The sequence below is a fragment of the Podarcis pityusensis genome (assembly GCF_964106645.2).
Source record: "Podarcis pityusensis genome assembly, chromosome: 2".
NCBI lineage: Eukaryota > Metazoa > Chordata > Lepidosauria > Squamata > Lacertidae > Podarcis > Podarcis pityusensis.
In genome coordinates, this window is record NC_138029.1 from 15,366,689 (window position 1) to 15,383,509 (window position 16,821).

General features: G+C 48.1%; 1 protein-coding gene and 1 long non-coding RNA gene across 6 annotated transcripts in view; one reads left to right on the plus strand and one right to left on the minus strand.

Moving 5' to 3' along the window:
* The first annotated feature begins 1,051 nt into the window (after window positions 1-1,051).
* Window positions 1,052-16,821, plus strand: part of CALCOCO1 (calcium binding and coiled-coil domain 1) — a 37,545-nt gene continuing 21,775 nt past the window's right edge. The window contains exons 1-2 of one of the 4 annotated variants that reach the window (XM_080994525.1): window positions 1,052-1,157; window positions 11,417-11,565. In XM_080994525.1, the coding sequence (XP_080850651.1) occupies window positions 11,425-11,565 (141 nt within the window). In that variant the 5' untranslated portion in view covers window positions 1,052-1,157; window positions 11,417-11,424. Of the gene's footprint in view, window positions 1,186-1,209; window positions 1,371-11,416; window positions 11,566-16,821 lie in introns of those variants that run through there. The other 3 variants (XM_080994524.1, XM_080994523.1, XM_080994526.1) reach the window with 3 other exon arrangements.
* Window positions 2,047-7,899, minus strand: LOC308471223. Of its 2 annotated transcripts, none has more exons than XR_013982811.1 (3): window positions 7,667-7,899; window positions 2,982-3,136; window positions 2,047-2,468 (listed from the first exon to the last, which is right to left on the minus strand). It is a non-coding gene; the product is annotated as an uncharacterized lncRNA (long non-coding RNA). The 2 variants fall into 2 exon arrangements; XR_013982812.1 differs by having other exon boundaries at window positions 7,560-7,899.

The window sequence follows — 16,821 nt, forward strand, 5'->3', positions numbered from 1 at the left end:
AGCTCAGCTCCTCCGCAAGTAAACTGAGCTTTGCAAAAACCCAAGTTGCCACATTCAGCAATAGGTCCTGGGACATCCTGAGCCCTTTAACAAGTTAATTTAGATAAATGTGGGCAAACTGTCGGACTTCCCAGGGCAGGGGGCACAAAGTTGCAGTGCTTGCAGCATAGATCAGAAGTGTCTAGAGTACCAAGCCCTGCCATTCCTAAAGCTACATCAGGCCAGGAGGTGAAAGAACTTGAAAGCCAGGAATTCCAAGGAACAGGAAAACCGGAGACCTGAAAATGGAGAAGGGAACAGAAAGCAGAAAGGGCAAGTGAAACTTGTCTGAGGCTTTGGAGGCAAGCAACAGCTTTTGCATGAAACACCGAGAGCTTTGCATTGCATACCGCCCATCTTTTCCTATCAATTACACTAGAACAGGTGCAGTTTGGCTGTGATGATGACTCATCACACATGGCACCGACTTCCTGTGCACGATTTCGCTCTCTGCGGGTTTTGCGTGGTATTTGAGAATGCCTCTCTAGAGTTTCGCACACCTGCGGGTGCACGCGCATTTGTTTTTGTGAATGCGGCTGCAAACCAGCTACTCCCTTTCATCTCTGACTGCTTGTATAAACTCTCCATGTGCATGTCGGGTGTGTGTGTGCCTGGAGCTGCACATTTTTGCACGCGTTCCTCCGCTTATTCCTTCCTATTTGTCTGTACTCCATCGTTGTGCTTCCACGTCTCTTTTCCATCCGTGCAATTTGCCCCCCACGAACCCGCGTGTAAACTGCTTGCAATGTTCTTAAAGCACCCAGGCCAGAAGCGGGGCCCTTTACTCCACAAAACCTTCTCAGGAGCCCTTTCTTGGGCAACTTGAGTTCCCTTCTGCATTATCTCCTTCCAGCAAACTGCGCCCGTGTCCCCCCAGCCAATGCTGCTCCCTGGAACTTGGAGTCCCCGGGGCCCCATCCTCCCCTTGTTTCTCCGAGCCTTGGGACTACGAAGCCCACAATCCTTAGCGGCCTCCCCTGCCTCGCGCGGCTCTCTGCGCTGCGCTCCTGCCCATTTACGAGCAGGCGGAGAGGACTACAATTCCCAGCAGCGCTGCGAGCCTCGCCTGCCTCCGCCTCCCCAGCTGGCTTGAAGGCTGTTATTGTTGTTGCTAAAAGGTTAGTGGAACAGCTGGTTGCTCTCTGGGTAAGAGACGTCTTCGGGATTGGGGAGGGGGACGTGGCTACTTTCTCTCCTCCTCGCCTTTCTCGGCTGCTCGGAAAGCGGATGGCTCAAACGGACTGGGGGTGCAGTGGGGCGCCTTCCTCTATTCCAGGAGCTTTTAATTCCCCCCCCCACACTTCCTGCGAATGCTGTGAGCAAAACAATATGTAAGCAAAGAGGGGGAGTGACTTGCCTCCCCCGCAGTCAAAGGAGTCGTTTGCATTGATTTCCACTCCTTCGTCGCTGAAATGAATCTGGGGAGGGCTGGGGAAGGCAAGAAAGGCTCCAACGGGCCTTTAATCCTGAGCTTGCGGCACAAAGGGTTGAGGTGGTGATGGGGGGAAAAGACCAAGGGAATCTCTGAACCCCTGTACCAAATGCTAAGGTCTTTCCTGGCTACTTTTACTTTTCTTTCTTTCTTTCTTTCTTTCTTTCTTTCTTTCTTTCCTTCTTTCTGCCACCCCCCTCTTTGCACACACAAGCCTCCAGAATCTGTCAGTTTGGAGACAGCCCAAGCCCTCCTGCCTCCATACTTAATAGGCCTGGGATATTCTATGCCTGCCATACCTCCCTCCCCTCTGTTCTTATTATTACTCTCTCTGTCTTGGATATTATTCCTGTCCTGGGGCCTCCCAGAAAATGTATTAACTGCGAATGAGATGCGAGGTCCGCTGCGCGAGAGGCTTGTGTTTATTTGAAGACAGCCTGGGACTTCTGGTTTCTTGAAAACAAAGTTTCCCTTTGTTTGGCTTCCAGCCGCAGGACTCCCAACCCTGACGCCTGCTAGGAGGACGCTTTTACAGGAGAGTCATAATAGCCTTTCCCGAAACAAGGTGGGGATTGAGCACTCCAAATGGCAAGCCATTTCACCATCCCCTTGTAAAGGAGGAGGATGGGCTCCTCTTGCGTAAGCCTTGCAGCAGGCCAGCCAGGTCCTCAAGGCTTCTCCTTGAGCCTTCCCACGCTTCTGCCTGTTAGATGGAGAGATCTGATTGCTGGTTTGTTTTGCTGTACCCTGCACAGACATGTCTGGGGGCTCTGCTGGGCTCTGATTGGTGTTCCTCTTGCAAAAGCACCGCCCAGATGCTTCGGGAGAAGGGAATTTGGCCAAAAGTGCTGGGAGCTGCCAGGCGTTCATTACCCATGTGGTTTGGCCGGGACTCTGCCTGGGTCATGGGGCATATTGGGATAAGCTTGTTGCCTTGACTTGTTGTGTAGATCCGAAAGCATCTCGTGTGACAAGGTTTCATCACAGGCTTCCCCTACTGAGAAAGGTTGGAAGGCCTATTTAGAATCGATCTGAGAAAAAGTGGATTGATGAGGTTGATCAAATTATGTATGGTGTGTGGAAAGTATACAGAGAAAATGTGTCCGTCCGTCCCCCCCATTCTCTCTGTCTCTCTAATGTACAAAGGGACGCGGGTGGAGCTGTGGGTTAAACCACAGAGCCTAGGACTTGCCGATCAGAAGGTCGGCAGTTCGAATCCACGCAATGAGGTGAGCTCCTGTTGCTCGGTCCCTGCTCCTGCCAACCTAGCAGTTTGAAAGCACGTCAAAGTGCAAGTAGATAAATAGGCGGGAAGGTAAACAGCGTTTCCGTGTGCTGCTCTGGTTCGCCAGAAGCGGCTTAGTCATGCTGGCCACATGACCCGGAAACTGTATGCCGGCTCCCTCAGCCAATGAAGCGAGGTGAGCGCCACAACCCCAGAGTCGGCCACGTCTGGACCTAATGGTCAGGGGTCCCTTTACCTTTACCTTTACTCTAATGTACACACTACCTGGGGTCATCCAAGGAAGCTGAGAGGTGGGACATCCAAACAGACAAAAGGATGTACTTCTTCACATATTCATGGAGGATAACTCTGGCAGTCTGGTCACGGTCGTCATAGGGCTATTTCTCTCCTGCTCTGCTGTATGGACTTCCCATGTGCCCCTGTGAGAAACGAGATGAGGAACTAGATAAGCCTTTGGTCTTTTCCAGCAGGGCTGCTCTTAGGTTTCAGTGCACTAAATGATATGTTTGTATGTCTTAAAGTAATTGTCAAGGGTCCGTTTCATGCGCTTGCAAGCACCCAGCCAAGAGATCTGTGCTGTGCACTCCCATCCCTGTGCAACACGCCTGCTACTCCAGCAGCAACATAAAACTTGGTTATTTGATCCTTGTTACGCTAATAAGAATCTAAGAATTGCTTTGCCCTTGCTGGGTGACAGCAACGTTCATATCACTCCGCATTCCCTCTTCCATCCCATTGTGCTAGCACAACCATTCAGTTGAATATCACCCATATTTGTGCAAAGTTTGGGGTGACAAAACCCTCCTCTTTCTAAAAAAGCTATTGTGCTACCATGAAGACTAGAAACTTCATTTTTTAAAAAAATACTCAGTGCTGCTGCATGCCAAAGTTTCACATGAGACCTCTTCATTACTAGTCTGGGCAGGCTCCAAGATTTGCAGGCAAGGGAGCAGAGAAGTATCAGATATGGTTATATCATTAGGAAACAAATCAGTTCCTTGCATTGTCTCAAGGCCAAAGTTAATAATAATTGCTGTATATGGTAAAAGTCAAGAGTGCTGGTATCTGGACTACATTCCACCGTAGATGACTGATGCCTTACCTTGATGACAAATAATCCTTTTCACCCTGCCTTCAAATTTACGATGCTATGAGCCTGGGTCTCGGTTTAGCCGCTTTGCGGCTGGTCTTTATTGTTATGTTTTGTTTTTATAAATGTATAAGCTTGAGGTCGCCAGTAAAACGTATTTTCTCTAGTGCAGCAAATTCAAATCAAAATAAAGAAACAAGACCAGTAAAGTCACAAAACCAGCAGGCCATAGCCAGATGACAAAACTCTAGAAAAGCCATCCCATTAAAGAAAAAAGAAAAAGTTGGAATGTCTGGGCAAATAAGCAAATGTCTCTTGCCTAGTACCAACATCAGTTTGGGTATCAGACAAGCTTTTCTGGGGCAAACGTCCCAAATATGCAACACCACAACCAATAAAGACCTTTATCTTGTTATCTCCCACCTGACTTTTGATGTTCATATGTTGACCCCTGAGGATGCATATAAGGGGACTCTTATAATGGCCTCTACCATGCGCTCAGTGAGTTCCAGCAGCTCAGTTTGTCAGTGGGCTCTGCTCCCTTGTAGGCAGAAAGCAATAGTTAACACCTGGGAAGACCACGAAGGAGGGCAGGAAATGCCAGCGGAATAATCTGGGCACCTTAGGGATGCCGTGTTATTTCTGTTGCTGAAACCGGACATGAATGTTGTTTTTATTCTGAGAATCTTCTGTGAGCCTCTTTGAGAGCCTCTCAGCTCTATGATGCGGGAAATATTAGTGTTCTAAAATAAATACATATAGAACAGGCTCATATTGTAGGAGCAGTCCTTATATATGCTGTGCTCTGGGCAAAACTAAAGAGAGTGCTGTCTGTTAGCGGCCCACACAAGAAAGAAACCTCCAGTTCCTCGATTCTTTAGGTTAAGTCAGTGGTTTTCAAACACTCTGCAGGGAATTTTTCGTCTGTTGACTTCTGTGCTAAGGAAATCCTATACTGTACATTTGCCACAGAACCGATTAGTATTGCAATGCATTCTGGGATGTGTGCCAGTTGCCCAGTAAATTTATATGCAGTGCTAACTGGGCCTGTTGGGTCTAGCTGTTGCCCCACACCAAGAGTGGCTGAATGTGACAGGGGGACACAAATAGTAGTGGGTAAACTGTCTTTCAAGGAAATTTGGTCACCTCTGTTGGTGTTTTGAGTGAGGAGCCCACAGTGAGCTTTTAAGGAACCCCTGAATTTCTCCTCACAGCACAATTTGAAGACCACTGGGTCCAATGTAATCAATGAGTGTTCAAATTCTTACTCATCTCTAAGCCAAGTCTATACAAGTTTCTAGCCTCTTGGTTTTCCCAGCTATATGCCATGGCACTGCTACCTGGGGATGGAAATAAAACTTCATGGAGAACACCAGCAAATCGTTCTCACCTCCGTTGCTGGTCTTTCAGTTCCAGTTATGGGCAGCACTGGCAAAACCTGAACTCTTAATTTATTTACTGCCAAAAGCCTTTTCAGCCGTGCCCCACCCACTTGACAATGGCAGTGCAGCAAATCTATGTGAAGCAGTAGAGACCTATCTTACTATTACATAATATTATATAGCATTTTTGTAAGATGAAATGGAGCGTTTGAGCAAAACAAGCAGGCCAGCAGCTCCAGTGAGCAGAGGAAACAAATGAGTGGGCACGTGGGTGGCCCAGGCTGGCTTTCTCGTCTTCCCTTGGTTGTTGCCGCTGCCACCCGCAATAATAATAATAATAATAATAATAATAATAATAATAATGTCCCATCCATCTGACTGGGTCCCCCAGCCACTCTGGGCAGCTTCCAATATACAGTACAGTGGTACCTCAGGTTAAGAACTTAATTCATTCTGGAGATCCATTCTGAACCTGAAACTGTTCTTAACCTGAGGTACCACTTTAGCTAATGGGGCCTCCTGCCGCCGCCGCACTGCTGCCACACGATTTCTATTCTCATCCTGAAGCAAAGTTCTTAGCCCGAGGTACTATTTCTGGGTGAGCAGAGTCTATAACCTGAAGCGTCTATAACCTGAAGCATCTGTAACCCAAGGTACCACTGCACAGTCATACCTCAGGTTACAGAAGATTCAGGTTGCATTTTTTCAGGTTACGAACACGCCAAAAGTACTGGAATGGGTTACTTCCGGGTTTTGGCGGTTGTGCATGCACAGAACCGCTAAATTGCTCTCTGCGCATGTGCAGAAGCGCCAAATTGGAACCCGCGCGTGCGCAGACGTGCACTGCTGGTTGCGAACGCTGCGGGTTGCGAACGTGCCTCCCCCACGGATTACGTTCGCAACCCGAGCGTCCACTGTATATGAAAACACAACAAAGCAATACACGTTAAAAAGTTTCCCTATACAATGGTACCTCGAGTCACATACGCTTCAGGTTACAGACTCCACTAACCCAGAAATATTACCTTGGGTTAAGAACTTTGCATCAGAATGAGAACAGAAATTGTGCAGCGGCAGCAGGAGGCCCCATTAGCTAAAGTGGTGCTTCAGGTTAAGAACAGTTTCAGGTTAAGAACGGACCTCCAGAACGAATTAAGTTCTTAACCCAAGGTACCACTGTACAGGGCTGCCTTCAGATGTCTTATAAAGCGTATAGTTACTCATCTCCTTGACATCTGATGGGAGGGCGTTCTGTACTTGTTTGCATGCATGCACAGCAGGGTGAGGGAAGTCTGGGGTCCGAGAAAGCAGGCAGCCCAGCTGAACGAGCGAGCTAACAGGTGAAGGGGGTGATCTAGAGTGAGCAGGCAGGCATCGTTGTCACCAAGGAGGGGGAAGTGTTCCATCAGAAGGAAGTGTGCCCTTCAAAATGCACCCTTCCATCTGTCGGGATCAGCACAGGGTGAAGGGGAGAAAGACTTTCTTCGTTCCCTTCTCCATGAGTGGTGTTAGCAGTGGGATCCTGGGATTGGGCAAGCTGTGAGGGGATGGGGGATTTGGAAGAGGGTAGGGGATAGGGATCACCACGGGGGAAATTATTTTGGGGCAAGCATGCAGAGGAGATGAACACAAATAACAGGGAAAGGCAGTAGCTCAGTGGGCAGAGCATGTGGTTTGCATACAAACTTCAGCCCCCTACATCTCCTACAACAACGTTGTTGTTAAGTGTGAACAAAGGAAGACAGTTCCAGATAAAGTGGCTTATTGTGGAGCAACCTGTGGTTGCATTTGGGAGATGGTGGGCTGCCATACATTTAACAGACATGACTTTCCTCAAGGAAACTGTAGTTTACCCCTCACTGAGCGCCAATGCCCAACACTCTTCACAAACTGCAGTTCCCAGGATTATTTTGGGGGACAGTCATGCACATTAAATGTGCTTTAAATGCATGGGGTGTGCAGCCTATATCTTGGGTGCAGCTGGAGGTTAGAAAGGGTCACTGATGACTGAGGTGGCAGCTGTGCTCCACCCGAGACATTTTCTTGAGGTGAAATAGTTAATGGTGCTGATGTGTGAGAGAAAGAAAGAGAGAGAGGTGATGGTGAAGGAGGAACAGGGCAGGACCAAGAGATGCTACTGCCTAAGGCTAAGACTAGGATGCATAGTTGTCAACCGTCCCTTATTTGGCGGGAAACTCCCTTATCCCAGTGCCATGTCCCGCTGCTGTCCATTATTGATGGATGTCCCTTAAATTTCCCGGGTTTCAAAGGAAGCAGCTCCTCTCCCTCCCTCCCTGCCGGCCAGGGAGGAGGGAGGCTCCAACTGTGTTTCTTGGCTGCCCGGCCCGCCCCCCTCCGGCCTCCTCTCACCAGCCTCAGCCCCTGGGAGCCCAGCCAGGACTGGCGGGAGCCTCGGGCCCATACGCTGCCATCCTCCTCGCGGCCGCTGAACTGAGTGTCTCTGCCTGGGGCCTCACCTCTGCCCGTCGCTGCTGCTCCCGCTCCTGCTAGGCCGTACTGCAGCTGTGCCGCCGAAGGACCCGGATGAGATGGGCAGCCTGGCGTGGCCTATGAATTGCTAAGGAGCCTTGAGAGGAGAGCGAGCGCAACCATAGAGAAAGCAGTTCAGAGAGAGGAGTAGGCGGAGGAGTAGGCGTGGACAGGTGTTCCAAGGGCTACAAGGGAAGGACCGCAAGCGCTTCTCCCATAGATTTGTAGTGGTAGACTAGCATAGATGGTCTCCCCTTCCTCCCGCCCCTTCCTCCCGCCCCACCTGATGGAATTGAGAGCTGCAGATGGAGCACGAGAAAAAAGATACAGAACTGCAGCAGCATCTTGTAGCTTGGACTTTGTTTTGTGCAAAAAGTGGTTGCTGCTTGTAGTTATTTAATTGCAGTGTTTCATCGGCTGGTGTCTTGAGCAGCGACCTCTGGAAACGAAGGGCTAAAAACCGGTGCTGCTCTCCCAAATTATCTGGTCCCTTTTAACTTCGTTTTTCAGCTGATTGACTAAAATCCCTTTTTTTGGCTGCTGGTCCCTTATTTTCAAATATTTAAGTTGACAGCTATGCTCAGGGGTGCCAGCCCCACTTAAGAACACAATACAAACCCTGCCAGATAAGGCCAACGGCCTATCTATTCCAGCAGCCCGTCCTCACAATGGCCAGTCTGTGGGCAGCCTACACACTGGACCTCAGCACAACAGCACTTCCACATTTCTCGGCAATTGGTATTCCGAAGTCTCTTGCCTCTGACAGTGAAGGGAACTGTCGTGGAAGATCCTGCTTCAAATCTCTGCCCATTCAGTAATGAAACTTGCTGTGTGGCTCGGGGGCAATGTCTCCCTCAGCCTATCTTCCCCCTATCATATTGGTTGTGTGAATAAAAGATTTGGATGCAGCCATGTGCCCTTTCCACTGAAGGTGCCAGGGAAATTGTTACGCTTAATTATAATAATGCCAAACGAACACCGATAAAGGTGGCCAACCTGTCTGGGTGTGGCTGTTCACTCCCTCCCACAACTCTGCATTGCACAGTTGTTGTCATTAGTTTTCAGGAAAGGAGCATGACCTGGTTGTGTCATTTCCTGTAACCAACATTGGCCTACCTCTGTGATTTTACAGAGGACGGAATCCAATCTCACGCTAAGTCTTGTTCTCCTGGTGCGAGGATTTCTCCTTGCCCGACAGGGTGTTAAGCCATCTCTCCTCCCCCCCTCCCCAGTCTAAATTTGCTGTAGGGGTTACCGCAACCCTCTAGAGCAAATTTGGGGAGGGTGTGGCGTGCACGATTGGGGGGGTGTTGGCATTTGTGCTCCACAAGCAAAAATCCTTGCAGTGGCAAGGCGCAGTTGGTGAATAATCCGGAATCTCATGCAAAAAGTGGATTCCAGGCATGTTCGTTTTCTAAATCCCTCACTCGCAGAATATCAACACATTATCACCTCTCTCTTTCTCCCGCCGAATTTCCCACTGCCGCCACCCTTTGAAGCCTCATAGCTGCATATTCCTGCACTGATCCTGAGTCCCTTCCAACTCTTATGATTTTCTGCCATGTCCTTAACTTAACCCATCAGCCCTAGTGAAACAACGCCTTATACACAATGGCGCTGAATCACATTCATTCACTCTTTATCTTTGCCTCTCCTCTCCCTCTGGTGACTTTCCTCATTGTCTCAGTGCAGACTGTAAGCTCCTTGGAGCAGAGACTTGCCACACACACACACACACACACACACACTTCAATGCAGTGGTATAAATCAGTCGTGACACTTCATAATGAATAGGTCCTCGTAGTTGTGGAAATACAATCTGCAAAAGATCGAGGGGGTGATATTTCTGTGTCCTGCGTAGCTATGACCTTTCCTCGTGATCTCTATCAACGCTTATCTGCAAATGCATCCCCCACTGCCCATTGCATCCTTACATTTCCCCTTCCTGCCTGAAGGCAACATTTTGCTGAAAGTTTCCTAGTTGCGCAGAACAAAAACACAAAACCCAGTTATTGGATTGGGCATGAAATGCATCAGGGGTGTGGGAACTCAGGCCTGGGCCCAGAATGTGGCCCTCCAGGGTTCGCTGTCTGGCCCTTAAACCTCTCACCAGGCCATGCTTCACAAACTTCCTTGAGTGCTTTGACTGCCGGAATGAGTTCTTGCTTGCCTGGGTGGGAGGTTAGAGAGATATGTGCAGAATCTAGCCTACTTTACAAAGGTGAAATTTGTGTTTGTTCCTCACCTGCTTTTGCATACTCTCCAATATTTATCTGATTCAAGTAGGGATATCCTATTCCATCGTTATCATCATTTTACTATTTATACCCCATCCATCTGACTGGGTTGCCCCGGCCACTCTGGGCAGCTTCCAAAAGATATACAGACATAATATAACATTAAGCGTTTTTTTTTAAAAAAACTTCCCTATACAGGGCTGCCTTCAGATGTCTTCTAAAAGTTGTATAGTTTCTTCTTGGCTCGGGGGTCACATAACTCCAGACCCTCCAACATTTCTCTGATGAAAATAGGGATGTCCTTAGGGAAAGCGGGACATTCCAGGATCGAACTGGAAACCAAGACGGCTTCTGTAAATCTGGGACTGTTGCTGTAAAATCGGGACACTGGCAGGGTCTTTTTTGCCACTGATCCCTCCCATCAGTGACATTTGGCCCTTTAAAGATTGGCCAGAATGTGGCCCTCAGACGGGAAATGGTTCCCCACTGCTGAAGTACAAGGGATTAAGCACACATGCATAGTAAGCAGATAATTGCACTGCAGTCTTATTTTGATCCACGGAATTTGTAATTTGTTGGGGTAAGGGAGGATAACAAGGTCAGGCCAGAGCTGCGTGCCTGATGCAATCACATCATCCAGATGTGGAAACCGAAACTGTGCTGAGAAGTTTGCATCCGAAGAATCAGCATAGTGCAATCCTGTTTATTATTACAATCGTACCTCAGATGTGGAATGGAAATCCGTTCCGGAAGTTGGGTTGACTTCCAAAATGTTCGGAAACCAAGACACGGCTTCCGATTGGCGGTAGGATGCTCCAGCCAATTGGAAGTTGCTTTGGACATTGAGGTTCCGAAGAACGTTCACAAACTGGAACACTCACTTCTGGGTTTGCGGCGTTCAGGAGCCAAAACAGTTTTTCCGGGTCATGTGGCCAGCATGTGCAAACCAGAGCAGTGCACAGAAACGCTGTTTACCTTCCCGCCAGAAGGTTTTATCTACTATTTATCTACTTGCACTTTGACGTGCTTTCAGACTGCTAGGTTGGCAGGAGCTAAGACTGAACAACAGGAGCTCACCCCATCACGGGGATTTGAACCGCCGACCTTCCGATTGGAAGTGGTTTAGACCACAGCGCCACCCGTGTCTCAGAAATAAATTCCATATTATTCAATGCAGCGTACTCCCATAAGGGTTGTGGCCTCGGTGTCCCCCCCCCCCCAGGCTGGGCAGATATTTCTTTCTTGGAAGACAACATTCCACCCCACCCCCCTAAAAACAAAAGAAAGACTGGTCCCTGCCCCACTGAGCTTACAATCTCGATTTCAACAGTGGGGAAGAGAAGCCAGATGAAATGTTCAGATGTTTGGTGGGTGGGGTGTCCATGCCTATGGAGCTAGTTCAGATTCCTGCCTTGCAGGGGGTTGGACTAAATGACGCTCTCCGACTCAACAATTCTGTGGCCTTCCTTCCCCCACTAACCACCCTCATTTGCCTCACAGCCGCCAAGATGGAAGAGGTGCAGTCCCAACCCGGCGTGGCTTTCCTGAATGTGACCTCGAGCTACGTGCCCCACACCAAGGTGGAGTGTCACTACAGCCTGCCGCCTGGCATGAAGCCGTCCGCCAGAGACTGGATTGGGATATTTAAGGTATTTCAGCTGGAGAGTGCGTGGAGGGAAAGTGGGACACACTACAGTGTTAGAAACTCAGATATATAAGCTAGGCGCCAATTGGCTCCTTAAACCAAGGTTACAGTCACCAAAATGGAAAGTTGCCCTTTGGGGGCAAGATGGCTCTAAAGTCTTGTTTTTTCAAATGATGGACTGACTGTGATTGAGTCTCAGTTAAACATCTGGCTAATTCAGATGACAAACCTGAGCTAGGTTGAGAGCTTTGAGAACTTGAAGAAGAAAAGGCCCTTGATCCAGGGATAATCCGAATATCTATTGGCTTATTCCGACCTCTTTTTCTTAATGGTGACATGGACCATTCATAACATAAGAATATTCTTCACAACTCTGAGCAGGGCTGTGAGGTGGGGTAAGCTAAGAAAAATTGCAGCAATTTTTATTTTTTGAAATAATTTTGATTTGATTTTACAACTGTAAAATTATAACAATACAGTGGTACCTTGGGTTAAGTACTTAATTTGTTCTGGGGGTCCGTTCTTAACCTGAAACTGTTCTTAACCTGAAGCACCATTTTAGCTAATGGGGCCTCCTGCTGCTGCTGTGCCGTCGAAGCACAATTTCTGTTCTCATCCTGAAGCAAAGTTCTTAACCCGAGGTAATATTTCTTGGTTAGCGGAGTCTGGAACCTGAAGCGTATGTAACCCGAGGTACCACTGTACAAAATACATATCCATATTTAGAGATTTCTCCAAAGCTCTAGACTTCCCACCTTCCCCTCCATGGGTTCTATTGTCAACCTTTTCAACTGCATACTATTTCATAATCCATATTTTATATTTCTCCATTTTATCAATATTTACTACATTACAAGTGTTATTGCAATCCTGCTAATGTTTTCATCTGCTAACATTGGTCTGTCAGGCCAATTGTAATTTCCCCCCATTCTTTATTAAAGTTTTGGTCGTCTTGGTTCCTGAGCTTTCCAGTCAGTTTTGTCATTTCAGCATAATTCAACAGCTTAGCTTGCCATTCTTCTCTGGTGGGGACTTTGTCTTCTTTCCATCTCTGGGCTAGTTACATCTGTGCAGCTATTGTCACGTACATAAAAAGTCTTTTCTGCTCCCTAGGAATATCAGTACCTACAATTCCTAATAGAAAAGCTTCTGGGGTTTTTTCAACTCATTATATATCATTTCCCAGAATGCTTTTATTACCTTACAGGTCCACCACATACAGTGGTACCTCGGGTTAAGTACTTAATTCGTTCCGGAGGTCCGTACTTAACCTGAAACTGTTCTTAACCTGAAGCACCACTTTAGCTAATGGGGCCTCCTGCTGCTGCCGCGCCGCCGGAGCACGATTTCTGTTCTCATCCTGAAGCAAAGTTCTTAACCTGAAGCACTATTTCTGGGTTAGCGGAGTCTGTAACCTGAAGCATATGTAACCTGAAGCATATGTAACCCGAGGTACCAATGTATGGTAAAAAGTGCCTTCCTTTTCTTCACATTTTCAGCTGATATTTGTACTTATACATTTTTGGTGACATACAAACTGCAACAGTTGTTCACTGCTCCTGCTCAGGCTGCACAGGAAAGAAGCATTTTTGTTCCAGAAATTCATTCCGATTGTGCAGACAAAATATAACAGATAGAATTCTACAGGATGGGGTATTAGCGTGTGAAAACAGTCCAGATTCAATGATCCCCAGGCACGCATCTCCAGACAGTGGAGGTGTCAGGCATCTTTACTTGGTCACAAGTGGTTGGAAGCCAGGTGTGAAATGTGCCTGGCACCTGGCTAATTTCGAACACAGGACACATACCGTATTTTTCGATCTATAAGATGCACTTTCCCCCTCCTAAAAAGTAAGGGGAAATGTGTGTGCGTTTTATGGAGCGAATCCAGGCGGGAGGCTCTGCTCAGTGCTCCCTTTAAAGAGCCGCACACACGCTCCACGCGGCTCTTTAAAGGGAGCACGGCTCTTGGGGGAGCCTTCCTCCCGCTGCCCGGGAGAGGCTGTGTGTGGCTATCCCATAAACCAGGACAGCAAGCGGGATTGCTGCACAGCGATCCCACTTGCTGTCCTGGCTTCTGGCTTAGCCCCAAGCAGCCTCTTCCGGGCAGGGGGAGCCTTCATCCCCCTGCCTGGGAGAAGCTGCGCGCGGCTATCCCATAAGTCGGGACAGCAAGAGGCTATCCCAGAAGCCAGATCCCTCTAGCTGTTCTGGCTTCTGGGATTCAGAATATTTTTTTCTTGTTTTCCTCCTCCAAAAACTAAGTCTGGTGCGTCTTACAGAGGGAAAAATACGGTATGTTCTCATTTCCCTCAGCTGTTGCTTTATTGCCTTTATATATGCCACCCTTTTCTCCAAAGAGCTTGAGGCGGCATATCCTAGAATCATAGAATAGAATTATAGAGTTGGAAGAGCCCACAAGGGCCATCGAGTCCAACCCCCTGCCAAGCAGGAAACACCATCAGAGCACTCCCGACATATGGTTGTCAAGCCTCTGCTTAAAGACCTCCAAAGAAGGAGACTCCACCACACTCCTTGGCAGCAAATTCCACTGTCGAACAGCTCTTACTGTCAGGAAGTTCTTCCTAATGTTTAGGTGGAATCTTCTTTCTTGTAGTTTGGATCCATTGCTCCATGTCCGCTTCTCTGGAGCAGCAGAAAACAACCTTTCTCCCTCCATGTGACATCCTTTTATATATTTGAACATGGCTATCATATCACCCCTTAACCTCCTTTTCTCCAGGCTAAACATGCCCAGCTCCCTTAGCCGTTCCTCATAAGGCATCGTTTCCAGGCCTTTGACCATTTTGGTTGCCCTCCTCTGGACACTCTGGTTGCTCTCCCCCGCTCTATCCCCACAACAACCCTGCGAGGTGAACAAACCTGATAGGCTGTCATTGACCCAAGGTCACCCAGTGAGCTTTATGGCCAGGTAAGGATTCGAACCCTGGTTTCGTGGATCCTCACTCAGAGAGGACCTTGACTGCACTGTTGATGCACACAATTGCCAGTTCTGGTCTGCACAAAGAGCAGAATGAGATGTGAGAGTCCTGAAGGTGGAGAGTGGGCTATACCACTTCAGACTGCCAGTGAAGAGGGTGTCTCATTTTCACAGTGCTCTTCCGCATTTTATTTTTTTAGGGAGCTCTGTAAATAGAACGCCAACACAGTAGGAGGTTGATTTTCTCGTTCTCCCGCTTTGAGCCTGCTGTTACAGGATGTTCTATATACAGGGGAGCGTTAAAAATGCCATTTCTTCCCTTCCACCCTGCTCCGTGTCTTAAGACCCAGCGTCCATCCAGTGTGGTCCTTGGGGGAAGGGGAAGGGAGGAGAGAGAAAAGGAGGAACATAGTCCCTTTGTGCAGCACAGTGGAGGGCTGTTTATGCAGGCGCAGGCTGCGGGATTCCTTTTCTGTCCCGCTCTCATTAGAAATTGAAATTCAGGGACCCAAGTCAGTATGCTTCCTTCCTTCCTGCCCCCAACAGTACTGGAGAAATGGCTTCCCAACTCAAACTGAATTTGGGGGGGGGGCAGGAAAGCCTGGGATAGATAGATAGATAGATAGATAGATAGATATAGATAATTTATTATGGTCAAAGACCAGCTTGCATATCAGAATAAGAACAGCGTTCATAAAGATAAAATATACAATTAGAGCAGATTGCAGCAATAGCTCATGAGTTAAAATTGAGATACAGTGGTACCTCGGGTTAAGTACTTAATTCGTTCCGGAGGTCCGTACTTAACCTGAAACTGTTCTTAACCTGAAGCACCACTTTAGCTAATGGGGCCTCCTGCTGCCGCTGCACCGCTGGAGCACGTTTTCTGTTCTCATCCTGAAGCAAAGTTCTTAACCTGAAGCACTCTTTCTGGGGTAGTGGAGTCTGTAACCTGAAGCGTATGTAACCCGAGGTACCACTGTATATACATACACCCTTATAACTGAGATTTGGGCTGCCATAAAAGTTGACCCTGAGGTGCCCCAAAGGGTGACTTCAGCTTTTCCCTAGTAAGCTATTTTATTCTAGAGGGTGATCTGTGCCTACAAATCTGGGTGCAGAATCTGGCTACCAGCCAGGTCGTCTTGTGATCTTTGCCTAAGAGGAGAGAATTAAGTTTAGACTTGTCTGATAGACCGGCGAGCCTCTTCAGCAAAGGATCAATGGTGTCTCTACGAATCTCAGCTTTAAAAGGACATCTAAATATATATATATGTTCGGGGCTTCCTATTTCCCCTAATGGGCAGGCGCAAAGTCTCTGTGCGTACGGGACTCTTCTATAGGAGCCTTCCAGAACCGGTGAGGGCAAGGCTGAGCTTCTAGCAAGAGTGAAAGCCCTTCTTGGGTTTCTGGATGCGAGGAAATAGAGATATGTTGCTGGAGCTGCTACATATCTCCGGTTTTCTATGATTGTATAATTGGGGACCCTTGTACAGTCTTGTTGTCTATGTCCATGATTCTTTGCCTAACCATGGAAGCCTGGGTTTGCTTTGAGACTCAGGGCTTGAGAAATTCCTCCTCCATCCTGGAGGTGCCGAACAGTGGTTGTTTAGTCCCGTTGCTGCTGGTGTTAAGGGTGAAATGTAGATGCAGTTGTCACTGAGACAGTTCAGAATGAGGCAGAAGGTTCACAGAATGTTAGAGCTGGGATGGACCTCTGAGCTCATCTCCTCTGCTGTATCCAAAGAACCCCGGTTCCTACCTCGTTTTGAGGATGGGGAGTGGCAAAGTGTAGCCCAAGCCAGATTCAAAAGTGAATGAGTCTCTTGTTGTTGTTGTTTAGTCGTTTAGTCGTGTCTGACTCTTCGTGACCCCATGGACCAGAGCACACCAGGCACTCCTGTCTTCCACTGCCTCCCGCAGCTTGGTCAAACTCATGCTGGTAGCTTCGAGAACATTGTCCAACCATCTCGTCCTCTGTCGTCCCCTTCTCCTTGTGCCCTCCATCTTTCCCAACATCAGGGTCTTTTCCAGGGAGTCTTCTCTTCTCACGAGGTGGCCAAAGTATTGGAGCCTCAGCTTTACGATCTGTCCTTCCAGTGAGCACTCAGGGCTGATTTCCTTCACAATGGATGCGTTTGATCTTCTTGCAGTCCATGGGACTCTCAAGAGTCTCCTCCAGCACTGTAATTCAAAAGCATCAATTCTTCAGTGATCAGCCTTCTTTATGGTCCAGCTCTCACTTCCATACATCACTACTGGGAAAACCATGGCTTTAACTATACGGACCTTTGTTGGCAAGGTGATGTCTCTGCTTTT